General features: G+C 48.5%; 2 protein-coding genes across 4 annotated transcripts in view; both read left to right on the top strand.

The window, feature by feature from the left end:
- NPEPPS (aminopeptidase puromycin sensitive) overlaps nucleotides 1-589 on the top strand; it is a 53,723-nt gene extending 53,134 nt beyond the window's left edge. The window contains exon 23 of the mRNA XM_068996242.1: nucleotides 137-589. Coding sequence (XP_068852343.1) covers nucleotides 137-289 — 153 coding nt within the window. The 3' untranslated portion in view covers nucleotides 290-589. The remainder of the gene's footprint in view (nucleotides 1-136) is intronic.
- A 6,419-nt stretch (nucleotides 590-7,008) lies between these two features.
- Nucleotides 7,009-26,199, top strand: part of KPNB1 (karyopherin subunit beta 1) — a 37,467-nt gene continuing 18,276 nt past the window's right edge. For all 3 annotated transcript variants that reach the window (XR_011146686.1, XM_068996321.1, XM_068996320.1), the window contains exons 1-9: nucleotides 7,009-7,099; nucleotides 7,354-7,412; nucleotides 10,236-10,418; nucleotides 12,847-13,047; nucleotides 16,980-17,132; nucleotides 19,102-19,161; nucleotides 19,284-19,373; nucleotides 21,136-21,246; nucleotides 25,944-26,045. Coding sequence is in view for 2 of the 3 variants with exons in the window: in XM_068996321.1 (XP_068852422.1) it covers nucleotides 7,060-7,099; nucleotides 7,354-7,412; nucleotides 10,236-10,418; nucleotides 12,847-13,047; nucleotides 16,980-17,132; nucleotides 19,102-19,161; nucleotides 19,284-19,373; nucleotides 21,136-21,246; nucleotides 25,944-26,045 (999 nt within the window). In the remaining variant the exon portion in view is untranslated. The remainder of the gene's footprint in view (nucleotides 7,100-7,353; nucleotides 7,413-10,235; nucleotides 10,419-12,846; nucleotides 13,048-16,979; nucleotides 17,133-19,101; nucleotides 19,162-19,283; nucleotides 19,374-21,135; nucleotides 21,247-25,943; nucleotides 26,046-26,199) is intronic.

Below are 26,199 nucleotides of genomic sequence, written 5' to 3'. Positions count from 1 at the left end.
CCCTCCCTCTCCGTGGGCGATTCCCCATCTCCAAACTCGCGCGCGTACCCACAGGGGGTGGGGTGGGGGGGCCGGTCCCGTTCCAAACCCTCCTCCCACAGCTCTCTCCCTTTTGTCCCGCCCTCTCCCCTTTCAGGCTTTCTTCGAGAGCCACCCGGCGCCGTCGGCCGAGCGCACGGTGCAGCAGTGCTGCGAGAACATCCTGCTCAACGCGGCGTGGCTGCGGCGCGACGCCGACAGCATCCAGCACTTCCTGCAGCAGCGCCGGGCCCCGCCGGCCCCCGTGTGAGCCCCCAGCGCCAGCACCGGCCCCCAGCGCTAGCCCAGGGGACCAGGGAGGAGCCCCCCCCACCGCTGATCCACATGCCAAGAAGTTGGGAGTCTTTTATTTCCATCCCCTCCTTTATTTGTTTTTGTTTTTGTTTTGTTTATTTCCTCTTTCCTCCTCCTCCTCCTCCTCGAGCCCGTGGGGATTGGACCGTGAATGTAGAGTTTAACCGGTTCCTGCTCACACTCCAAGGATTTGGGAAAATTGTGTTTGGAAAAAAAAAAAAAAAAAAAAAAAAAAAAAAAAAAAAAAAGAAAACAACAGCAGCGACAAAACAAAACAAATTTATCAGCGATTCTGCAGAAAAGAGAGAGAGAGAGAGAGAGAGAAAAGTACAAAAATATTAAAAAAAAAATCAAAAAAAAAGTGAGAGAAAAATCTGTAAATATGATAGTAATAAAATAGAGCATAACAAAACTGTGAAACTTCCTCAAGCCTTGTCAGTGGTTAAAATATTTAACACCCCCCCTCTCCCCTTTCCTGACACTCTTATTGACAGATGTTCTGTTTTTTACACCCTCCCTCCCTTCCCCCTCCAATAAAAAAAGAGGAAACCAGGGGGTTTTAGGTCAGTGGAGAGTCTGGGGCAGGAGTGGGGCCTCAGCCTTGTGTGGAACAGGTCACGGGGCCAGGCAGCTGTGGATTCACAGAGTCTGTGCAAGGTTTTGGGGAGATGTCCCTGCAACCCCCCCACCCCAAGGATAGTAGGGTTCCCCCTTTCCCTTTTTGTGTTACCTCTCAGCAAAAAAAAAAATCCCACAAAAAACCAGAAAAAAACCCCAAAACCCCCCCAAACCCCCCCCGTTCTGTTGCTCTTGGGTTCCCCCCTCCCCCTCTCGGTCCCACTCGCTGATGTCCTTCGTGGAGAGATCGGGATTGTAAAGGAAACGCCTCTCACAGCCACATTAAAGAGAGAAAGGTTCGTGCCGTTTGATTTCTTTCTCATTTCCTCCAGCCCTCCCCCCTCCTCTCCCCGTGTGCGCAGCGAGGGCACCCCGGGGTGCCCTGGCCTCCCTTCCCCCCGGTTCCAGCTGCTCCCAGCTCCTCCTGCCCGGAGCTTCTCCCCTTCCTTCCCCTGCTCTTGGTGGGAAATTTGATTCAGAAGCCTTAAATGAGTGGTGGTGATGATGATGATGATGATGATGATGATGAAGTCCAAGCTGTGCCATCATCCCTCCCCCCAAAGCAGCGTGGCCCTACTAACCAGCCACCCTCTAGCAGACAAAGGTTGGAGTTCCAGCTTTTTTGTTGTTGGTTTTTTGGGGGTTTTTTTTGTTGTTTTTTTTTCCCTTTTCCCCTTTTTCTTATTTCCTTAAACGGGAATTCGTATTTGGTGTGGCTTAACTGTTGATTTTTTTCGGAAGGTCATCAGATTTAACTTGTCAGACTGCTTCCCTGAGACATTTTTGTGCTATTGTTTAAAAAAAAAGAGAAGACTTCAAAAAAAACCAAAAAAAACAAAAAACCCAACAAAAAATTTAAAAAAAACAAAAACCCAACAAAAATACTACAAAGCAACAACAACAAAAAGATTTAAAACAGTTGGCGTTAATAAAAATGTCAATGTGAAATTCACGTCCTCACCTTGTGTTCTGTTTGGAGCCTGAAAGGACCCAAAGCTGGGTTTAGTTGGTGCCTTAAAGGACCCAACGCTGGGTTCATTTGAAAGCTGAAAAGACCCAAAACCCCAATTTATTTGGTGCCTTAAAGGACCCAAAGCTGGGTTTACTTGGAGCCTTAAAGGACCCAAAGCTGGGCTTACTTGGAGCCTGAGAGGACCCAAAGCTGGGTTTATTTAGTGCCTTAAAGGACCCAAAGCTGGGTTTAGTTGGAGCCTTAAAGGACCCAAAGCTGGGTTTAGTTGGAGCCTTAAAGGACCCAAACTTGGGTTTATTTAGTGCCTTAAAGGACCCAAAGCTGGGTTTAGTTGGAGCCTTAAAGGACCCAAATCTGGGTTTATTTGGAGCCTGAAAGGACCCAAACTTGGGTTTATTTAGTGCCTTAAAGGACCCAAAGCTGGGCTTACTTGGAGCCTGAGAGGACCCAAAGCTGGGTTTAGTTGGAGCCTTAAAGGACCCAAAGCTGGGTTTATTTAGTGCCTTAAAGGACCCAAAGCTGGGTTTAGTTGGAGCCTTAAAGGACCCAAAGCTGGGTTTATTTGGAGCCTGAGAGGACCCAAAGCTGTGAGGGGACAGCAGAGGCCAAGGTGTCATTTACAGGACCCCTCCTGTGCCACCAGGGGTAGGGCTTAGCCCAGACCATAAGCAGAGCCTGTGTAATCTCAAACCACCCTCAGGTGCTCCAGAACTGCCCAGGACAGGATTTAACAGAGACAGGAAAGAGAAATAAAAAAAAAAATTAATTGTGACCCCAAAAATTTGTCTTAAACACCTCAAAGTCGAGGCAACAACGTTGTGGAAGCGCTTCCAGGGCAGGGAAACACCCCAAAACCGGGAATTTTGAGGCACAGAGCTCTTGCCCGGCTGCGTCCCCGAGGCTGGAGCTGGGAAAAAGCCTGGCTTTAGGAACTTTGCGTGCCCTGAGCGGGGCTGAGCGGCGTTTCCCTGCTGTCAGCACCCAGCCCTGGCCCCAGACTAAGCCGCTTTCCCTTCTGCTCCCTGCACACCAACAAACAAAAATAACCCCGGAGCGCCCCGGGCTCGGGGGATCCCGCTCGGGCCTCGCACAAAGCCCGGGAGAGGCACAGAAACAACAGCAAAGATGAGCCTGGCTGGGCCTGGCTGGGCCTGGCCTCTTGTGCAGGCCCTGAGAGCAGTTTAATTCCCAGTTAAAGGAATTTGGGGATTTCTCCTTTCCATAGGAGATCTTTAGAGGCAAAGTGATGCCGGGGAAAAGGGCGGGACAAGGACAGAGGAGTTTTTGGGGGTGAGGAAAGGGCTGGGCCCGGCTGCTCGAGCAGGCCCCAAGAGGAGTTTAATTCCCAATGGGGAAGGAGTTTTGGGATTGGCTGTTCCATAGGAAATCTTTCTTTTTATCGCTGGAGGCAAAGTGATGCTGGAGAGAGGGGCAGGACAAGGACAGAGGAGTTTTTGGGGGTGAGGAAAGGGCTGAGATGGGGCTCAGGGGGCGATTGATTAACGAGGGGATTGTGATTAACGAGGGGATTGTGGAGCACCCTGGGACACTGCGACCTGTCCCTGCCTATGGGTGAGCTTTAAGCTCCTTCCCACCCAAACCATTCCACGATTCCGTGATTTTGCCCACAGGATTTGGAAGCGTTCCCTGGGGCTGAGAGTCCCCAGCAGGGACACCTGAGGGATCCAACGAGGGATCCACCGCATCCATCCACGTCTGAAGAGCCCCTGCTCTGTCCCTCCTCCCCTTCCAGGCAGTTTCTGTGTCAAATCTCGGCTAAAAATCCCAAATCCGTGGTTCCAGTGGGGTCCCTCACTCCTGCTCCGGGTTTATTCTGGAAATGGGAGCCATCCCAGCTTTCCCAGCAGCACCGGGAGGGTTCATGTCCCTCCTGTCACTGGGGACCGATGCCAGAATCCCGACTCCTGCTCCCAAAACTGAGCTGAAAATCCCCTTTGGAACAGGATTCAGCTTCCTGCAGGCATTTTTTTGGGAGCATCTCCCTGCCCAGGAGGCAGCAGAGTTGTTCCAAACCAAACTCTGTGTGGTGCTGTCACCTTCCCCTTCCTCCCGTTCCTCACATTTTTCAGATAAACTCACGGAAAAACGGATCAAAGCCACATCCACCACTGGGTTTGGAGCAGAGGATGCTCAGAGATCCATGAGGGATTCTTTTAAGGGTTAATTCATATTTTTTAATCATTTCTGGGGGGGAAAATTCCTTCTGTCAGCAGTCAAAACAATGAAAGTGGCTGAAATCTGATGGGCTGTGACTGGGAGCTGAGACAAAACCAGTTTGACACCGAGCCAGCCTGGAAGGGTTCAGGCACCTGCTCCAAACAAGCTGGAAATTGAAGTGTTTGGACTCTTTTTGGGACCTCTCCATTCCTAAATCCCTGTGTGAGCTCTCCAAAGAAGCTGGGAAAAGGCGAGGTTTGTCAAAAATACATCATAAAAATGCACCTTTCTGTACGAAATCATTGATTTTTGCAAGGCTCTCACACGGGGGGTGGGATATTGTTCAGTCTGCCAGGGGAAAAGCTGCCAGGTGGATGTGGAAGCAGCTGGGAAGAAAAAAGAAGAAGTTTGGGAATTTGGTTTTTGCTTGGAACTGCGTTAATCCCTCCTGCTCCTCATCCAGGAACCTCCAGGAAGAAGCAGGTCCGGATTTGTCCCCATTTTAAAATACGAGGCTCCAGGCACAAAATGAGAATTCTGGGATTGTCCCGCAGGCCCCTGGCAAAGGGTGGGGCTGGAATCTTGGAATTTGGGTCTCCGGAGCCCCAGCGCTCCAGGCTGTCCCTGTAACCTGGATTTTTGGGGGGAATGACAGATATCCCCTGTAACCTAGATTTTTGGGGGAAATTATGGATATCCCCTGAAACCTGGATTTTTTCAGGGAATGACGGATATCCCTTCTAACCTGGATTTTCGGGGGGAATGATGGATATTCCCACGTGGGCGAACCCCTTTCCCCAGCAAGGAGTAAAACCAGCCCTCAGGGCCGGCACGAGCTCTGCTCCACGGGATTTCCCCAGGGAACGGCTGGAGCTCGTGGGGAATCGCTGGTGGTTTGGGATGGGGAGCCCTGCAGGCACCGCGGACCTGTCGGGCTGCTTTGCCTCATTTCCAGCTGCATCGGGGAGGGAACTCTCCTGGATTTGGCCCCACGGGAGGAAACTCTGGAAGCTGCTCCTCCTCTGCGTGCCCTGGGCTTGGGAAGCACCTGGAGCCCGGGAGCTGCCTCGCAGCCCGTGGATAAAGGCAGCTGTTTGCAGCTGGAATGGGAATGTTGGGGTCAGCTGCTGCCAGGGGTTTCTTGCTCAAGGGGTTTTCCCCTGCTGAGGATCAGATCACGGAATCCTGGAATGGTTCGGGTGGGAAGGGACCTCAAATCCCACCCAGTGCCACCCCTGCCATGGGCAGGGACACCTCCCACCGTCCCAGGCTGCTCCAAGCTCATCCAACCCGGCCTTGGACACGGCCGGGGATCCAGGGGCAGCCGCAGCTTCTCCGGGAATTCCATCCCAGCCCCTCCCCACTCTCCCAGGAAGGAATTCCCTCCCCAAATCCCGTCTAACCCTTCCCTCCGGCAGCGGGGCTCCCCCTTCTCCTCCTTCCCCCCCGCCTCCCCCCGCCCGCATTCCATCGGATCCCGTTTCTGGAGCGCATCCCTTTCCCAGGAAACCGGAATCCTTAGGGAGCGAGGGATGATTGAAGCGCGTGCGGGTGCCGGGAAGGGCCGAGCGCGGCGCTCCCCGGCCCCGGGCGGTGCTCGCCTCTCCCAGCGCTCATCCCGGCGCTTCCCGGTGCCTCCACCCGCGGGAGGGGCCGGGGCTGTGTCCCGGTAATTGTGGCTTTGTCCCCGGGATGTGTCACTAATTGCGGCTCCCCGAGGCCACCGCCGGCCCGTTAATTGGTCACCCACACGTTGTGCCGCCGCTCTTCCCGCTCTCCCCTTTTCCCTCTTTCCCTTCCCATTCCCGCCTCCCGCGGATGCGGCTCCGGCCCTCGGCTGTGCCCGGTGGCACCGCGGTTTTGGGACACAGCGGAATGCGGAGGGGCCTCGCTCTCCCGTCCCGAGCCCCCCCCGTGCGGGGGCACTCCGGGGACACCGGAGCCGGAGCAGGGCGGGTTTCGGCGGCGTTGTCTCCTCGGGGAGCGCTTCAATCCCGGTCCCGGTGCCCGCTGCTGCCCGGGCCGGCCCCGCCCGGTTACCGGCACCGCTCAGCGGGACACGGCGCCGCTTCCTGCGGGATGCCCGTCCCGGAGCGGCTCTGCAGGGCCGGGCAGGACACACGGACACACCCGGACACACCCCCAGCCCCGGGAAACCCGCGCCCGCTCCGCTTCCCGGTGCGCGCCGAGCACGTGGCTCTTCCCGCGCCGGTTCCGGTGCCGGTGCCCGGCGCTGCTGCCGCGGCTTCCCGCGCCCGTCGCGGGCGCAGCTGCCCCGGGCGTGGCCGAGAGGCGCCGGCAGTGCCGGTGACCCCGCTCGCCATCCCGGTGGTCCCGGTGCCGCCCCCGCCCGCGGACCCACGTGGTCGCGCCCCCCCATCCCCCCCCCGACGGCAATGGTCCCTTCCCGGCCCCGCCCAATCCCCGCGCGCGCCGCCGGAAGCCCCGCCCCTTCTCTGTCCTCCCCCGCTCCCCCCTCCGGGGCCCCCCCCGCCGCCAATGGCCTCGCGCCGCCAGCCCGACCAATGGGGAGGCGCGCGGGCCGCCCCGGGGGGGCCCCGCTGGCCAATCAGAGCGGCGGGCGCGGGGCGCGCGCGCGGGGCCGCCTGGCGTATCCCTCCGCCGCCCGGTGCGCGCGCGCGCCGCCGCCTCCCCGCTCGCGCGGCCCCTTCTTTTTTTTTTTTTTTTTTTCCCTTTTTTTTTTTTTTTCTTTCCCTTTTTTTTTTTTTTTTTTTTTTTTTTCTTTTTAATCTCCCGCCACCGCCCCGCAGCCGCACCGGGAGTCGCCACCGCCTCCGCCCCGGCCTCCGCCCGCCGCCTCCGCGGGGCAGGCCCCGGCTTTCCGCCCTTCCCCTCCCTCCCCTCCTCCGGCCCGCCCCGCTTCCCCCCCCCCCCTCCCCTTCCCCTCCTCCTCCTCCTCCTCCTCCCGCCGGCGCCGGAGCCGCCACGCCGCCGCCATGGAGCTCATCACCATCCTAGAGAAGACGGTCTCGCCGGGTAGGGCGCGGGCTGAGGGCTGAGGGCGGCGGGGCGGGCAGGCCCGGCGGGGCCGGGCGGGGCGGGGGCCGCGCAACCCGCGGGGCGGCCGAGGCGGCGCCCGCAGCCCCGGGGAGGGCGTGGGCGGCGGGGGAGGCCGCGGGGCGGGCGGGAACCGTGGCGGCGGGGAGGCTCCCGGGCACGGTGAGGAGCGCGCTCGGAGCCTGAGGGCCCGGGCGGTTGGGCCGCGGCTGACGCCGGTTTCCCCTCCGCAGACTGCTCGGAGCTCGAGGCGGCGCAGAAGTTCCTGGAGCAGGCGGCCATCGAGAACCTGGTGAGCGCTCGGGGCTGCCCCGGGGGTGGCGGGGCCGGCGGCGGTGGCGGGGCCGGCTCTGCCCCGAGCGCTCCCCGGCCCCCCCCCCCCCTCCGCCCCGCCCGGCTCGGCCCGGCCCGGCCGCCATGGCCGCTGCCGCCCCTGCCCGCGCCCGGCGGCCGCGCGGGCCAATCACAGCGCGCCCTGCGGGCCCGGCAGCCAATCAGCGCGCGGCGCCGGGCCGGGGGGCGGGGTCGGTGCGGGAGCGGCCGCGGGCCATGTGCGGCCACCGCGGCCATCGCGGCCCCGGGCGCCGCCCGGTCCTAAAGCCCGGCCGCCCGCGGGGACCCCCGGCCGGCCCCACCGGCCGCTTCCGGCGCCTGCGGGACCCCTGTTCGGCCCTAGTGCCCGCCGCAGCCCCGCCCAGTCCTACTGCCCGGTTCTAGTGTCTGGTCCTACTGCCCGTGGGATCCCCGCCCAGTCCTGCTGTCCGGTTCTAGTGCCCTCGGGACCCCTGCCCCGTCCTACTGCCCGGCCCACCGGGACCGCAGCATCCCCTCGAGACCCCCGACCGGGCGGGATCGGAGCTTCGGGAGTCTGGGGAGGAGCTCAGGGGCGTTTGGTGAGGGAGGGAGGCTCGGCTGGGCACCCCCGGTGACCTTAAATTTGAGGAGAAGAAGAAATCTGAAAAAAAGAAAAGAAAGGGGGGAAAAAAAATCCCGAACTGCCGGGTGCAATCGCTGTGCTGGAGCGGGGGATTTGAGGCTGGTGATGCTTGAGAAGGGTTTTTGCTTAGTCAAGGTGTGGGGCTGCAGCTGTGGCCGGTCCTTGCAGGGGATGGGGAGCGCTGGGGGGTGCTGGGTGCCGGTGTCTCGGTGCTGTCCTTGTCGCACGCCCCTGATCACCCCCAAAACTGTCACCTGTCACCCTGCAAGCAGTTCCCTACCCTGGCCTGCTGTAGGCTGGGAAAGCCACAGAGGTTCTGTGTTTCTTGTGCTGTTGGAAGGAGTGTGAGGCCTCCTTGGAATCAGCATTGATGCCGCCTCAGTTTTGAGGGAAAATCCTCTGGATTGGTGCTGGTGGGGTCTCAGGACCCCCCAGTTCAGCCAGGAGCTCCTGGGCTGTGTGATGTGAGGGATTTTCGGGGTGATGGGCAGGAGCTGCTCGTGGTCCTGATTTTCAGGTGTTGGAAAGAGCTGGGGGAGATGTGGATTTTTCCAAGGTTTCCTTTCTACTCTCTGCCTCGTGGGATTACTCCAAGCTTTCGTTTTTGCTTTGCTTTGTGAGAGCCAGGACCGGCTGAGAGCAGAAGACGCTGAGCTTGTGCTGGGACCGAGGATTTGTGTGGGACAGGGGATGTGGAGTGGGCCAGGCTGGGAAGGGGCTGAGTCCTGGAGGAGGATGAGGGTGAGGATGAAGCAGGAGAGGATGAGGATGTGGAATTCAGGCCTGTCCCCACCACAGGACGTGGTTGATAGGTGGGAAGAGCCTTCCCCAGGAGAGGGAAGGGGCAGGAGAGCCCCAGGGGGTTGGGAGCATCCCCCAGTTCCCTGATGGAGCCTCTTGCTCTTCCTCATCCCCCTTCCTCCTCCTTCCCACCCCTAATTTAGCCCCTTTTAGCTAATTTAGGCCCTTCTAATTAATTTTGCTGCTTTTACCTAATCAATCCCCTTTCCTGAGCTCTTCACTGACACCTCTGCAGGTGGGAGCCAGGTCAGGCACATCTGCCTTCACTTTCTCTCTCAAGTCCAGGAGGTTTCATGTGAACCTTCTCGTTTTTAGCTGAAATTAGCCCAAAAACCTCATGAAAAGACGAATTTCCCCCATTTTTTGACCCCAAATTCTGCAGTTTTAATGTTGAAGAGTTTGGGATGGAACAACTAAAATTAATTTTAACTCAAGAGCCAGGCTTGGGCGTTGAAAATGTGAAGTCCAAGACGCTGGAGTTGTTTGTTGAACTTTTGAATGTTGGGTTAGTTTTAAAAACAGATGTTTGGGACCCCAAAATCTTTGTATTTTAGGATTGTTTAAGGGTTTGGGTTTTTTAAGATGTATTTTAAGATTTCTTAAGAGATTTTAGAAATGGGTTTATTGTAAATAAGTTGAAGGTTTTCAGGAAAATCACATTTCTGCTTGGTGTAAAAAGGGTTGGGAAAGCGATGCAGCTGCTCCCACCATTTCCTAGGAAGGGTTTTCGGAGCAGGCAAGAAGCTTCTGAGGAAAAATATTCAGGAAAAATAAAACTTCTCTGCTGAGACCTGACTTCAGAGAAGCCTCTGAAACGTGGAGAAATTAAGAAAAGGTTTCAAATAAGAAAAAGTTTAAAAGGGAAATGTTTTAGCCAAGGAAGTGGCGCCAGTTTTAGGGGGGGTTGTGTGCACTCACGTGGTTTTTAGGGGGGGTTAGGTGTCATTTTGGGGGGTTCATCATCATTTTGATCTGCAGAGAGTTTGGAACGTCACAAATCTCAGAGCAGCACCTGATTCCACATTTTCCCACTCCCAATTCGGGTGTGGAATCAACGAAACAACGAGCAGGGAATTCCTCCTTCCCACGCTGAATTCCCATCCAGAAAATCCCTGGTTTTGACCCATGGATCCATTTATTGAAGGGAATTTCAGGGCAGGCAGGAGCAGGGAAGGTAACTGGGCTCCGGTGTCAGCTCTAAAAAAATCCCATCCCGGCAGAGCCACCGGAGCTTCCGGCGCTTCCCGGCGCTCCTCGTGAGGAGCTTAACGCCCGTAATCTCGGGATAGAGCCGGGCTGGGGGTGGCTTTAGGGGGTTCTGGGAGCTTTGTGGGGCTCCCCAGTGTAGCTGGGGGGCTGACCCCATTGTCTCCCCAGCCGACCTTCCTGGTGGAACTGTCCAAAGTGCTGGCAAACCCCGGGAACAGCCAGGTCGCGCGCGTGGCCGCCGGGCTGCAGATCAAGAACTCGCTGACCTCCAAGGATCCCGACATCAAGGCCCAGTACCAGCAGAGATGGCTCGCCATCGACGCCAACGCCCGCAGGGAGGTCAAGAACTTCGTAAGTCCTCGGGTTTTTCCTCGTTTTCCCGTTGTTTCCATGTTGGGAGGGGTCAGTGAGGAACGTCGTCGACGCTTTTCTGCCTAAAAAGTCTCCCCGTGGCTGCTTCCCCTCACTGGAGCAGCAGCTGCTGCTCGGTTCTGGGAGTTGATTTCACCTGGATGAGTTTTGGGGTGGAATTTGGACAAAGCTCTTCCCCCCCCACAGGGTGGTTGAGCACTGGGATAGCTCCCCGTGGAGTAGTCGTGATCCCGAACTTCTCGGCGCTCCAGGAGTTTTGGGTTGAATTTTGAGTTGGATTTTGGGGTTTTCCCCCCAAAGAATGGTCGGGCACTGGGACAGCTCCCCATGGAATGGTCGTGATCCCAAACGTGCCAGAACTCCAGGAGCGTTTGGACAACACTCCCAGGGGTGCCCAGGGTGGGATTTTGGGATGTCCTGCAGTGTCAGGAGTTGGGCTGGATGATCCTTGTGGGGCCTTTCCAGCTCCGGATGTTCCCTGATTTATGGAATGTTGTGGGAGGATGGTTTTAAACTGGAAAAGGGTTGATTTAGATGAGATAAAAGGAAGAAGTTTTTACACTGAGGCTCTAAAAAGGTTTCCCAGAGCAGCTGTGGCTGCCCCTGGATCCCTGGAAGTGTCCAAGGTCGAGTTGGATGGACTTGGAGCACCCTGGGATGGTGGGAGGTGTCCCTGCCTGTGGCACTGGGTGGGATTTGAGGTCCCTTCCCACCCAAACCCTTCCAGGGTTCCGTGGCTTCCCCTGCAGCTGGGCTGGGGGGTTGATTTTTCTGAAGGAAATGCTTTTTGTGGAAGATTTCTCTTCCTCTGCTGAGGAGGAGCTTCCCCAAGTGTTCTCCAATCCCCATCAACACCTTTAAAACACTCCGAGTCTGAACAACGTTCACATGAGCCCCAGGAAATTTGAAGGTAGAGTAAGGTAAAAAATTGCAATTTTTGGATAGAAAATCAACTCTTAAATGTTGGAACGTTGGGTATTTTCCCGAGGATCCTTTTTGCCCTGTGACAGTCGGAGTTCAGGGCCTGCAGGGACAGAAGTGGTGGCTCAGTGGTTTTTTGTTTTGTTTTGTTTTGTTTTTTTATTTTGGCTGATGGGAGCAAAAAAATGGTGCTGGGATTTGTGCAGTGCTCTGTGATTGATTCAGCTCGGCCGTGAGCTTTATAGATATTTTTTTTTTTGTGTTAATAGAATCTATAATCCCAGAATTATTTGGGTTGGGAGAACCTTAAATCCCATCCATTCCCACCCCTGCCATGGGCAGGGACACCTTCCACTATCCCAGGCTGCTCCAAACTCAATCCAGGCTGGCCTGGGACACTTCCAGGGGCAGCCACATCAGAGGGATAAAAGTGGGTTGGAGATGATGGAGAACCTTTGATCCTTTATTTCCATGGAATTCAGCTGGGATCAGGAGCTGTCCTTGTGCACTGAAATTGAACAATTTATTGCTGTTTTCTGTCAAATAACGTCAAAAATACAACATTGAGGTGGAAACTTGGCAAATGAAGGTGTGTAACTGGAAATGCTGAAAGAATGAGTCCTCAGCTCCAGTTTTTTAAAAGAAGTTTTGTTGGGGTATAACTGAAAACGTTGGGAAAATGCAAATCCCTGCCTCCATTTTTTATAGGAAATATTATTGGTGTATAACTGGAAAAAACCAAAAGGCATCTCCCTCACTCTGTGTTTTAAAGGAAGTTATTGGTGTATAGCTGGGAAAAGCTGAAAAAATGAATCCCCATCTCTCAATTTTTTGAAGGAAATGTTATTGGTGCATGACTAAAAATGATGGAAAAATGTAAATCCCTCCCTCTGTTTTTTAAAGGAAATTAATTGGTGTATAACCGGAAACGCTGAAAACATCCATTCCCCTCCCTCCATTTTTTTAAAGAAAAGTTCCCAAAAACCACCAATAAAAATCCTCAACGCCCAAGAAAATGACCCAGATGATTTTGGCATAAAGAATTTGCCATTTGGGGTGCATTTAACCCTGAATTGTTTGACTTCTCCCATTTCCCTGCGAGGAATCCCAGCTGGAATCTGCACATCCCCACCACCATTTTTCCAGCGGGAAGCAAAACAAACGGAGAGATTTATGGGGAACGATGAAGGGTGTTGGATTCTTTGGGTTGGGTTTAGGGTTGAGTTTTTTGGGTTGGATTCTTTGGGTTGGATTCGTTGAGTTGGGGTTTGTTGGGTTTTGGGTTGAGTTTTTTGGGTTGGGTTTTGGCGTGGATTCTTCGGGTTGGACTTCTTTGCTTGGATTTTGAGTTGGGGTTTTGGGGTTGGAGTTTTTTGGATTTGTTGGATTTATTTTGGGTTTGTTGAGTTGGATTTGTTGGGTTGGGTTTTGAATTGAACTTTGCTTTTTTCCATGCCCTGACCCTCATTCCCTACCCAAATCCCAGGTGCTGCAGACACTGGGCACGGAGACGTACCGGCCCAGCTCGGCGTCGCAGTGTGTGGCCGGCATCGCCTGCGCCGAGATCCCCATGAACCAGTGGCCGGAGCTGATCCCGCAGCTGGTGGCCAACGTCACCAACCAGCACAGCACCGAGCACATGAAGGAGTCCACGCTCGAGGCCATCGGCTACATCTGCCAGGACATCGTGAGTGCCTCGGAGCTTTGGGGCTGGGGCCGTTCGGGAAGGGCTCCCAAGAGGATTTGGCTCTTGCGGCGCGGCCTGGGATGGGTTGGAGGCCGTGCAGGGGAAGGTTGGGTTGGGGTTAAGGTTGGATTCTTTGGGTTGGGTTTAAGGTTGGGGTTTGTTGGGTTGGGGTTTGTTGGGTTGGATTTGTTGGGTTGGGTTTAAGGTTGCATTCATTGGGTTGGGTTTAAGGTTGGATTCGTTGGGTTGGGTTTAAGGTTGCATTCATTGGGTTGGGTTTAAGGTTGGATTCGTTGGGTTGGGGTTTGTTGGGTTGGGGTTTGTTGGGTTGGGTTTAAGGCTGGATTTGTTGGGTTGCATTTAAGGTTGGATTCTTTGGGTTGGGTTTAGGGTTGGATTCGTTGGGCTGGGGTTTGTTGGGTTGGGTTTGAGGTTGGGTTTGTTGGGTTGGATTTGTTGGGTTGGGTTTAAGGTTGGATTCGCTGGGTTGGGTTTAAGGTTGGATTCGCTGGGTTGGGCTTAGTTGGGTTGGGTTTAAGGTTGGATTCGTTGGGTTGGGCTTAGTTGGGTTGGGTTTGAGGTTGGGTTTGTTGGGTTGGGGTTTGTTGGGTTGGGTTTAAGGTTGGATTCTTTGGGTTGCGTTTAAGGTTGGATTCGCTGGGTTGGGCTTAGTTGGGTTGGGTTTAAGGTTGGATTTGCTGGGTTGGGCTTAGTTGGGTTGGGTTTGAGGTTGGATTTGTTGGGTTGGATTTGATGGGTTGGGTTTGTGGTTGGATTCGTTGGGTTGGGGTTTGTTGGGTTGGGTTTAGTATTGGATTCATTGGGTTGGGTTTAGGGTTGGATTCGTTGGGTTGGATTTGTTGGGTTGGGTTTAAGGTTGGACTCTTGGTTGGATTTGTTGGGTTGGGTTTAGGGTTGGATTCGTTGGGTTGAGTTTTTTGGGTTGGGTTTTGGCTTGGATTCTTTGGGTTGGATTCTTTGGGTTGGGTTTAGGGTTGAGTTTTTTGGGTTGGATTCTTTGGGTTGAATTCGTTGGGTTGGGGTTTGTTGGGTTTTGGGTTGAGTTTTTTGGGTTGGGTTTTGGCGTGGATTCTTCGGGTTGGACTTCTTTGCTTGGATTTTGAGTTGGGGTTTTTGGGTTGGAGTTTTTTGGATTTGTTGGATTTATTTTGGGTTTGTTGAGTTGGATTTGTTGGGTTGGGTTTTGAATTGAGTTCTTTGGGTTGGATTTTTTGGGTTGGACTTAATTGGTTGGATTTTGGGTTGGATTTTTGGGGTTGGAGATTTTGGGATTGGATTTTACCTTGGATTCTTTGCATTGGATTTCCTGTGTTGCATTTTGGGGTTGGAGTTTTTTTGGGGTTGGATTTGTTGGCTTGGATTTTGAGGTTGGGTTTTCTGGGTCGGATTTTGGGGTTCCCCCCAGAGGATGGTCAGGCACTGGAGCAGCTCCCCATGGAATGGTCGTGATCCCAAACCTGCCAGAACTTCTGGAGTGTTTGGACAACACTCCCAAGGGCAGGCTGGGATTTTGGGATGTCCTGCAGTGCCAGGAGTTGGGCTGGGTGATCTCTTCCTGCTCAGGACATTCCATGATTCTCCAGCTTGGTGATCCTGGAGGGTTTTCCTGACCTTCAGGATTCCCTGATTTCCAGGAGCTTTTCATGCTCCTGGAGGGCTCTCCTGACCTCAATCCCTGATATCCAGGTTGGATCCCTCCTTGTGATTCCTGGTTTTCCACCCTGCTGGCAGAACCAGCTCCAGGATGGTTCCTGGAAGGCCTGACCTCCTTTCCCACCACAAATCCAGGTCACCATTCCTAAAGGGAAAGGTTGGAGGAAAACCTCAGCTCAGCATCCACATCCTGCCTAAAACAGGGATCACTCTTGGATTCCTTTCTGGTTTGGAAAAACCTGACTTTGCTCTGGCTAGAGGATCCCTTTTGTGGTTGGTTTAGGAATTTTGGATGCAGGAATGTTTTGCTTTTTGAGGGAATATTTTGCTTTTTGATTGAATATTTTGCTTTTTGAGGGAATATTTTGCTTTTTGAGGGAATATTTTGCTTTTTGATTGAATATTTTGCTTTTTGAGGGAATATTTCACTTCTTGAGGGAATATTTTGCTTTTTGAGGGAATATTTCACTTCTTGAGGGAATATTTTGCTTTTTGAGGGAATATTTTGCTTTTTGATTGAATATTTCGCTTCTTGAGGGAATATTTTGCTTCTTGAGGGAATATTTTGCTTCTTGAGGGAATATTTCGTTTTTTGAGGGAATATTTCGTTTTTTGAGGGAATATTTTGCTTTTTGAGGGAATATTTTGCTTCTTGAGGCAATATTTTGCTTCTTGAGGCAATATTTTGCTTTTTGAGGGCATATTTTGCTTTTTGAGGGAATATTTTGCTTCTTGAGGGAATATTTCACTTTTTGAGGCAATATTTTGCTTTTTGAGGCAATATTTTGCTTTTTGAGGGCATATTTTCCTTTTGAGGCAATATTTCGCTTTTTGAGGGACTATTTCGCTTTTTGATGGAATATTTTGCTTTTTGAGGGCATATTTTGCTTTTTGAGGGAATATTTCACTTCTTGAGGGAATATTTCACTTCTTGAGGGAATATTTTGCTTTTTGAGGGAATATTTCACTTCTTGAGGGAATATTATGCTTTTTGATTGAATATTTTGCTTTTTGATTGAATATTTCGCTTCTTGAGGGAATATTTCGCTTCTTGAGGGAATATTTCACTTCTTGAGGGAATATTTTGCTTCTTGAGGGAATATTTTGCTTTTTGAGGGAATATTTCACTTCTTGAGGGAATATTTTGCTTTTTGAGGCAATATTTTGCTTTTTAAAGCAATATTTCGCTTTTTGAGGGAATATTTCACTTTTTGACGGAATATTTTGCTCTCAAGGTAACTTCCATGACATCTCATTGGGTTTATCAGGGATTTGCAGACTTTGGTGTGAATTTTGTTGGAAAACTCTGGCATGCCCCTGGAAAATGGGATTGGGAGCTGCTTTTTTTGGGTGCAGCTGAATATTCCCTGCTGGAATCTCAGTGCAGGGATGCAGGAAGAGAAATTTTGTGTTTGGGGCTTTTATTTGGATTTTATTTTCAAGGGGTTGGTTTCACTGAGGAGAAAAATGAAATAGAAGAGGAAATCTGGTTGTGACAAATCCCTGGAATTCTGGAGGGTTTATTCCATATTTTTTTGGGTGGAATCCACTCACTTCTGAATTTTTTGGCTGCCTTGCGTTTGCTCATTTAAATATTTATGTTAAAAATCCCCTCTCAAAAGTTTTCCAGTTGTGACAGAGTTTGGGAGTCTAAAATCCATCATCTCCATGAATCCTGATGGGAATTCATCCCATTATTTGTGTCTTAAATTTACCAGGAATTAAAAGGAATCTTTAGTCTGTTCATAGCTTTGTTCTTTAAAGCTTGGGGGGCTTCACATTTATTTAATGTTTAAATATTTAATTATTTAACATTTCCTGGCCTTGCTGCAGGTCCAGGCACTGCAATTTTTATTCTTGTGTCTAAAAAAAGTTTGGGAAATTTACCACTAAAAATCTCACCTGAAGCAGAGCTCTGCTCGATCCATAAATTCCTTGGAAATCAGCATTTTAAAAACTTTTGGGGTGAATTAAGTGAAATCCTGGCGCTTGTTTTGGTTCATGTTTGATCCAGTGGGATTTATTTGCCATTTTTCACTTGGATTTCTGGAGGATTTATGCTCACTTCAGGCTTTTCCTTCCCATCCCAAGAGCTGTAAGAATTCCTTGGATTTCCTGTGCTTTCATGGCTTTAATATCCTAAAACTTTTTCTCTTTAGATTCTGATGCTTGAAAACGTGAGGAGAAAAAAAAAATCTGTTTAAATGATGAATAACTTTATCCAATTTTTTTTTTTTTTTGTACTATTATTTTCTCAGGATCCAGAGCAGCTCCAGGACAAATCCAATGAAATCCTGACTGCCATTATCCAGGGAATGAGAAAGGAGGAGCCCAGCAACAATGTGAAGCTTGCAGCTACCAACGCACTCCTGAACTCTTTGGAATTCACCAAAGCAAACTTTGACAAAGAGGTGAGAGAGGAAGGGGGAGAGAAAAAAAAAAAAACCTTGGGATGGGATTCCAGGGGCTGGATCCACGGTCAGTGATGAGGAATCATGCACCACGCTGAGTTTTGATGGATAAATCCTGTGGAAACTGAGGCTTGGATTCAGCTCTTCGGGCTGGGATGTTCCTGGAATTCAGGAGCGTGGGGAATCTTCAGGGGGAGGGGAAGCAGTGACTTGTTTTCTCCTTTTTTTTTTGTTTTTTCCCCTCTTTTTTTCCCCCCCTTTTTCTCCCCCTTTCCCCCCCCCCTTTTCCCCCCCTTTTTCCCCCCCCTTTTTCCCCCCCCTTTTTCCCCCCCTTTTTCCCCCCCTTTTTCCCCCCCTTTTTCCCCCCCTTTTTCCCCCCCTTTTCCCCCCCCTTCCCCCCCCTTTCCCCCCCCTTTTTCCCCCCGTTTTTTCCCCCCCTTTTCCCCCACTTTTTTTCCCATTTCCCCCCACTTTTTTCCCTTTCCCCCCCCCTTTTTCCCATTTCCCCCCCCTTTTGTCCCCTCCTTTCCCTTCTTTTTCCCCCCTTTCCATTTTCTTTCTCCCCCCTTTTTCCCCCTCCTTTCCCCCCCTTGTTTTTTCTCCCTTTTTCCCACCCTTTCCCCTCCTTTTTGCCTTTAAACCCCCCCTGACCCCGGAGCTGATCCCGTGGGATGCTCCTGATCCCACTCCTGTGGCAGGGACACGATCCCAGCTGGGATCAGCACTTCCCTTTCAGCTGCCCTGGCCCTGATCCAGATTCAAACTTTGCCTCTGAAAATCGGTGGGGGAGGAAAAATGTTCCCAGCAAGAGGCCCCTGGATGAGACAACAGCCAAATCCATGGATATTTTATTTTATTTTATTTTAATTTTTTATTTTATTTTATTTTATTATTTATTTATTTTTAAATTTATTTTTAAATTTTATTTAATTTTTTAATTTTATTTTTTAATCTTATTTTATTTTATTTATTTTATTTTTTATTTAATTTTTATTTAATTTTTATTTATTTAATTTTTGTTTTATTTTGGTTTTATTGTAATTTAATTATATTTTAATTTTATTTATTTTTTAAATTTTTTATTTTATTTTTATTTTATTTGTACTTATTTCCTTTTCTTTTCTTTTTTCTTTTCTTTTCTTTTCTTTTCTCTTCTCTCTTTTCTTTTCTTTTCTTTTCTTTTCTTTTCTTTTCTTTTCTTTTCTTTTCTTTTCTTTTCTTTTCTTTTCTTTTCTTTTCTTTTCTTTTCTTTTCTTTTCTTTTCTTTTCTTTTCTTTTCTTTTCTTTTCTTTTCTTTTCTTTTCTTTTCTTTTCTTTTCTTTTCTTTTCTTTTCTTTTCTTTTCTTTTCTTTTCTTTTCTTTTCTTTTCTTTTCTTTTCTTTTCTTTTCTTTTTCTCCTTCTTGGATTAAGTTTATCCATTGGTTCTCTCACAGGGACAGCGTGGAATTAATGTTGAATTTTCACCTTAGGAGGGTTTTTAAATGAAAAACTCTCCCTAAATCCCTGATGGCATCACCTGAGAATCCCAGCACTGGGAATGGGAGCTGCAGGATCCCTGCTGGATTCAGCCCTGTTCCATAAATCCCTGAGAACAAATCCATCCCTTCTTCCCAAAATACAAATACCCAGGTGCTGCCTTAAAAAAAATCCATGTCCTGACTGGAGTTTTCTTAAAGAAAATATTGAAATAATTCAGGGAAAAGCAGATTTTTTTTTATTTCTGGACTTCTGCTGGGTCTTTATTTTGGACAGCCTTGAAATGGAAGCTTGGGATTCCCATTTAGGGGAAGAAAGGATTCCCATTTTGGGGGAAAAAAAGGACTTAAAATAGAGCAGGGAGTGGTGCTTTGTGCCTGTGCTGGTCCAGCCTCAACCCCACCCTCCCTGGGAAGCCTTTTTAAGGCTCAAATTCTTTTTTCAACCTCTTTAAATATTGTTTTAATTCTCTTTTTTTCTTTTTTTTTTCAGTCTGAAAGGCACTTTATTATGCAAGTAGTCTGTGAAGCAACACAGTGTCCAGACACGAGGGTGAGTGAACTCAGAATTTATCCCTGAATTTCTGGGGGGAGCCTCTGACTGCTGAAAAAAAATATAAAAATCTTAAAAAATGAAGGGAATTGTGTGAAAAGATGAATTTTCCTCTGCCCCAGGTACGAGTGGCTGCCTTACAGAACCTGGTGAAGATAATGTCCCTTTATTATCAATATATGGAGACATACATGGGGCCTGCCCTCTTTGCTGTGAGTGTTTTAAATTGTATTTATAATTCTCATATTTATTTCTCTGCTTTTTGCCCCCCTTTGGGATTTATATTTCCCCTATTTTTGGCTGTTTTCCCTCTCTTTGTATTGATATTTATTTTTTCTGATTTCCCTCTATTAATTGATATTTCTCCCATTTATTTCTCTGATTTTCCTGTGGTTGTATCCATAATTCTCCCATTTATTTCTCTGATTTTTCTTTGTTTGTATCCCATATTTCTCATATTTATTTCTCTGATCTCCCTCTCTTTGTATTATTTACTTTCTCTGGTTCCCCTCTATTTGTATCCATAATTCTCATATTTATTTCTCTGCTTTTTGCCCCTTTTGGATTTATATTTCCCCTATTTTTGGCTGTTTTCCCTCTCTTTGTATTGATATTTATTTTTTCTGATTTCCCTCTATTAATTGATATTTCTCCAGTTTATTTCTCTGATTTTCCTGTGGTTGTACCCATGATTCTCACATTTATTTCTCTGATTTTCCTCTGTTTGTATCCATAATTCTCCCATTTATTTCTGATTTTTTCCCCCCATTTGGATTTATATTTCCCCTATTTTTGGCTGTTTTCCCTCTCTTTGTATTGATATTTATTTTTTCTGGTTCCCCTCTATTTGTATTGATATTTCTCAAGTTTATTTCTCTGATTTTCTCCCATTTGTATTTATATTTCCCCTATTTTTGGCTGATTTCCCTCTCTTTGTATTGGTATTTATATTTTTCATATTTATTTCTCTGTTCTCCTTCTATTTGTATTTCTCACATTTATTTCTCTGATTTTCCCCCCATTTGCATTCTTATTTCTCATTTTTTTCTCTGATCTCCCTCTGTTTATATTGATATTTATTTTTCTGATATTCCTCTATTTGTATTAATATTTTTGAGGTTCATGTCTGATTTTCCTTTGTTTGTATCTATATTTCTCACATTTATTTTTCTGATCTCACTCCATTTGTATTGATATTTATTTCTCTGATTTCCCTTCGTTTGTATTTATATTTCTCATATTTATTAGTCTGATCTCCCTCATATTTATATTTATGTTTATGTTTATATTTATATTTATATTTATATTTATATTTACATTTATATTTACATTTATATTTACATTTGTTTTTATTTATACTTACATTTGTTTTTATTTATATTTACATTTATATTTTTATTTATACTTGCATTTATACTTACATTTATACTTACATTTATACTTACATTTATATTTATATTTATATTTACATTTACATTTATATTTATATTTCTCCTATTTATTTCTCTGATCTCCCTTTATTTATATTTCTATTTCTCACATTTATTTCCCTCATCTCCCTCCATCTGTATTTCTATTTTCCATCTTTATTTATCTGATGGCCCCGTCCTCTTTTGTCCCCACCTCTTTAAAAACTTCCCTTCCATTCCTGATTTTCCTTTATTTCCCTGGGAAATCCCAATCCCGACAAAATCCCTAAAAACAACATCAGATTTTCCAGATTTCAGCTTCCAAATGGGACAAAACAATGCAACCCTCCTGAAAAATTAAAATTAATTTTAAGAATTCCGGGTATTACTCCTGCGGCTTTGCAGTGATAAAACAGGCTAAAATCAAATTATTTGAAATTTCCAAGACCAATAACTTGGCTTTCAGACAACCCCCAATCTCCCAACAACCAAAGATGTATTTCAGGAAGGGGGATAAATTACTGAAATATCCTTTTTTTTTTTTGGATTATTTTGAATCCCGCAGATCACAATTGAAGCGATGAAAAGTGACATAGACGAGGTGGCTCTGCAGGGCATCGAGTTCTGGTCCAACGTGTGCGACGAGGAGATGGACCTGGCCATCGAGGCCTCGGAGGTGGGACCCGGGCAAGGGGCTGCAAATCCTGCCATCAACTTTTTTTGGGAATGTTGAATTCCTGCTTTGCACCAACCTGCGAGCTCCTCCTGCTCCTCCCTCTGGGCTGGTCCGAGGGGATGGGATAAATTCCCGGGTTGGTTTTGGAGGCGGCAGCACAAAATAAAAAACTCTCCCGAAAGAGGTTTTGTTGTAGCTCCTCGTTTGGGGGTTTTTAGGTGCTCGTTTGGGGTTTGTAGCTCCTTGTTTGGGGGTTTTCTCCTCATTTGGGGGTTCGTAGCTCCTTGTTTGGGGGTTTTTAGGTCCTTGTTTGGGGGTTTGTAGCTCCTTATTTAGGAATTTTTAGCTCCTCGTTTGGGGCTTTTCTCCTCATTTGGGGGCTTTCTCCTCATTTGGGGGTTTTTAGGTCCTCGTTTGGGGGTTTGTAGGTCCTCATTTGGGGGTTTTCTCCTCATTTGGGGGTTTTCTCCTCATTTGGGGGCTTTTAGGTCCTTGTTTGGGGGTTTTTAGGTCCTTGTTTGGGGGTTTGTAGCTCCTTGTTTGGGGTTTTTAGCTCCTTGTTTGGGGCTTTGTAACTCCTCGTTTGGGGGTTTTCTCCTCATTTGGGGGTTTTTAGCTCCTTGTTTGGGGGTTTGTAGCTCCTCATTTAGGGGTTTTCTCCTCATTTGGGGGCTTTTAGGTCCTCGTTTGGGGGTTTTAGCTCCTTGTTTGGGGGTTTTCTCCTCATTTGGGGGTTCGTAGCTCCTTGTTTGGGGGTTTTTAGGTCCTTGTTTGGGGGTTTGTAGCTCCTTATTTAGGAATTTTTAGCTCCTCGTTTGGGGCTTTTCTCCTCATTTGGGGGTTTTCTCCTCATTTGGGGGCTTTTAGGTCCTTGTTTGGGGGTTTTTAGGTCCTTGTTTGGGGGTTTGTAGCTCCTTATTTAGGAATTTTTAGCTCCTCGTTTGGGGGTTTCTCCTCATTTGGGGGTTTTCTCTTCATTTGGGGGTTTTTAGGTCCTTGTTTGGGGGTTTTAGCTCCTTGTTTGGGGGGTTTCTCCTCATTTAGGGGCTTTTAGCTCCTGTTTAGGAATTTTTAGCTCCTTGTTTGGGGGTTTGTAGGTCCGTTTGGGGATTTTCTCCTCATCTGGGGGTTTTCTCTTCATTTGGGGGTTTTTAGGTCCTCGTTTGGGGGTCTGTAGCTCCTCGTTTAGGGGTTTTTAGGTCCTTGTTTGGGGGTTTTTAGGTCCTTGTTTGGGGGTTTGTAGCTCCTCATTTGGGGGCTTTTAGCTCCTTGTTTAGGAATTTTTAGCTCCTTGTTTGGGGGTTTGTAGGTCCTCGTTTGGGGGTTTTCTCCTCATTTGGGGGTTTTCTCCTCGTTTGGGGGCTTTTAGGTCCTTCTTTGGGGGTTTTTAGGTCCTTGTTTGGGGGTTTGTAGCTCCTTGTTTGGGGGTTTTTAGGTCCTTGTTTGGGGGTTTGTAGCTCCTTATTTAGGAATTTTTAGCTCCTCGTTTGGGGCTTTTCTCCTCATTTGGGGGTTTTCTCCTCATTTGGGGGTTTTTAGCTCCTTGTTTGGGGGTTTGTAGCTCCTCATTTAGGGGTTTTCTCCTCATTTGGGGGCTTTTAGGTCCTCGTTTGGGGGTTTTAGCTCCTTGTTTGGGGGTTTTCTCCTCATTTGGGGGTTCGTAGCTCCTTGTTTGGGGGTTTTTAGGTCCTTGTTTGGGGGTTTGTAGCTCCTTATTTAGGAATTTTTAGCTCCTCGTTTGGGGCTTTTCTCCTCATTTGGGGGTTTTCTCCTCATTTGGGGGCTTTTAGGTCCTTGTTTGGGGGTTTTTAGGTCCTTGTTTGGGGGTTTGTAGCTCCTTATTTAGGAATTTTTAGCTCCTCGTTTGGGGGTTTCTCCTCATTTGGGGGTTTTCTCTTCATTTGGGGGTTTTTAGGTCCTTGTTTGGGGGTTTTAGCTCCTTGTTTGGGGGGTTTCTCCTCATTTAGGGGCTTTTAGCTCCTGTTTAGGAATTTTTAGCTCCTTGTTTGGGGGTTTGTAGGTCCGTTTGGGGATTTTCTCCTCATCTGGGGGTTTTCTCTTCATTTGGGGGTTTTTAGGTCCTCGTTTGGGGGTCTGTAGCTCCTCGTTTAGGGGTTTTTAGGTCCTTGTTTGGGGGTTTTTAGGTCCTTGTTTGGGGGTTTGTAGCTCCTCATTTGGGGGCTTTTAGCTCCTTGTTTAGGAATTTTTAGCTCCTTGTTTGGGGGTTTGTAGGTCCTCGTTTGGGGGTTTTCTCCTCATTTGGGGGTTTTCTCCTCGTTTGGGGGCTTTTAGGTCCTTCTTTGGGGGTTTTTAGGTCCTTGTTTGGGGGTTTGTAGCTCCTTGTTTGGGGGTTTTTAGGTCCTTGTTTGGGGGTTTGTAGCTCCTTATTTAGGAATTTTTAGCTCCTCGTTTGGGGCTTTTCTCCTCATTTGGGGGCTTTCTCCTCATTTGGGGGTTTTTAGGTCCTCATTTGGGGGTTTGTAGCTCCTCATTTGGGGGTTTTCTCCTCATTTGGGGGCTTTTAGGTCCTTGTTTGGGGGCTTGTAGCTCCTTGTTTGGGGGCTTTTAGCTCCTCGTCTGGGGGGTTTCTCCTCATTTGGGGGTTTTCTCTTCATTTGGGGGTTTTTAGGTCCTTGTTTGGGGGTTTTAGCTCCTTGTTTGGGGGGTTTCTCCTCATTTGGGGGCTTTTAGCTCCTGTTTAGGAATTTTTAGCTCCTTGTTTGGGGGTTTGTAGGTCCTCGTTTGGGGGTTTTCTCCTCATTTGGGGGTTTTCTCCTCATTTGGGGGCTTTTAGGTCCTTCTTTGGGGGTTTTTAGGTCCTCGTTTGGGGGTTTGTAGCTCCTTGTTTGGGGGTTTGTAGGTCCTCATTTGGGGGTTTTCTCTTCATTTGGGGGTTTTTAGGTCCTTGTTTGGGGGTTTTAGCTCCTTGTTTGGGGGTTTGTAGCTCCTTGTTTAGGGGTTTTTAGCTCCTCTTTGGGGGTTTTTAGCTCCTCTTTGGGGGTTTTTAGCTCCTTGTTTGGGGGTTTTTAGCTCCTTGTTTTGGGGGTTTTCTCCTCATTTGGGGGTTTTAGTCCCTTGTTTAGGAATTTTTAGCTCCTCTTTGGGAGTTTTTAGCTCCTTGTTTGGGGGTTTTCTCCTAATTTGGGGGCTTTTAGCTCCTCGTTTGGGGGTTTTAGCTCCTTGTTTGGGGGTTTTAGCTCCTTGTTTAGGAATTTTTAGCTCCTCATTTGGTGCTGTCTCAGGTTCTGCTCCCCAAGGTAATTCTGAGGTTTTTTAGCTGAGCCTGTGTTTGGAATTCCTGTTAATCCCCAAATCCTGGAATGATTTGGGCTGGAAGGACCTTAAATCCCATCTGTTCCCAGCCACCTCCCACCTCTCCCACCATCCCAGGTTGCTCCCAGCCCTGTCCAACCTGGTGGTTTTTTGTTAAAATAACCCAATTTTACCATTCTTATTCCCTATTTCCACCTAAATCCAGGTGCAGCTCCTATCACAGGGCTCTCCCATGTTTTTCCTGGGATATAATCCATGGGATTAATGAAATAATGACCAAAGTTGGGCTGTTTTAATACCACCAAAGGTTTTGATCTTGCCTCCACAGCAGGAGAATTTAATTATGGAATCCTGGAATGATTTGGGTTGGAAGGGACCTTAAATCCCATCCAGGGGACACTGCACCCTGGAGTTTTGGGGTCTGTCACAACCATGAGGGACTTTTTGCCAAAAGATGGCTCACATTCCCTAAAATCCATGATTTCTGAGGCAAATCTGGAATTGTGGATGAAATAAAAGTAATTATCCCACATAATTAAGAGCAAATCTTTAATTTCCTGCTGGTTTTGGGATGACTCTGCACCTTTGAGTTTTGGGGTCTGTCACAACCATGAGGGACTTTTTGCCAAAAGATGGCTCACATTCCCTAAATCCCATGAAATTTGAGGCAAATCTGGAATTGTGGATGAAATAAAAGTAATTATCCCACAGAATTAAGAGCAAATCTTTAACTTCCTGCTGGTTTTGGGACAACTCTGCACCCTTGAGTTTTGGGGTCTGTCACAACCATGAGGGACTTTTTGCCAAAAGATGGCTCACATTCCCTAAAATCCATGAAATTTGGGGCAAATCTGGAATTGTGGATGAAATAAAAGTAATTATCCCGTGGTATGGCTGGGCCTGGAGAGGAATTTGGGGGAATTGTTGTGCATGCAGATGCTGTTAGCAGAAATTAGCTGTGGAGATCAATAAGAGCTGAAACTTTGAAGGGCTCTGCATGAATCACATCCATCTTTTTTTAAAAGCAGCTAAATTTATATTTATGGTTGGATTCCCCAAAAATAATTAAAAGAAAAAAATCAAGGATAAAAGGACAGGCAGCAGCAGTGGGGTTGGCTTTATGTGCTCCAAACCTTTTGCTCCTTCACCTCAGGGTCACTTGGTAATTACACCTGACAGCCAAAATGAGGATAATTGTACCCTGTGAGGAGGGATGGGGAATTCAAGTGGATTTTGGAATATTTAACTCAGTGCAAAGTGCCCTTGAGGCAACACAAAATTCCTGTTGGGAAGGAGGGGGAAGAGGAAAAGGGAATTTGTGCCTTCTAGAGTTGATCATTCAGCCTCTTAATACTGAAAAAAATTTAAATTATATAAAAGTATTTATGAAAATCAACTTTTCACCCCTTTTTTTGCCTCTCCAGGCAGCAGAACAAGGAAGGCCCCCAGAGCACACCAGCAAGTTCTATGCCAAGGGGGCACTGCAATATTTGGTCCCTATTCTAACCCAGACCTTAACAAAACAGGTGAGTGCCACGTTCCCTGATGGAATTGCAGCTCAGGGGCTCTTCCTGCCCCCCCTGGCTCCTGTGGGAATTGGGTTTTGGTGTCCTCTGATCCCAAAAACGCCTCAGGAGGTGGCAGTCCCTGGTCTGTGATGAGCTTTCATGCACCACTCTG

The sequence above is a fragment of the Aphelocoma coerulescens genome, chromosome 27 (genome assembly GCF_041296385.1).
Source record: "Aphelocoma coerulescens isolate FSJ_1873_10779 chromosome 27, UR_Acoe_1.0, whole genome shotgun sequence".
NCBI classification, from domain to species: Eukaryota; Metazoa; Chordata; class Aves; order Passeriformes; family Corvidae; genus Aphelocoma; species Aphelocoma coerulescens.
Note: the sequence above shows the minus strand (reverse complement) of the source record. Positions and strands in the feature narration are given on the sequence as shown.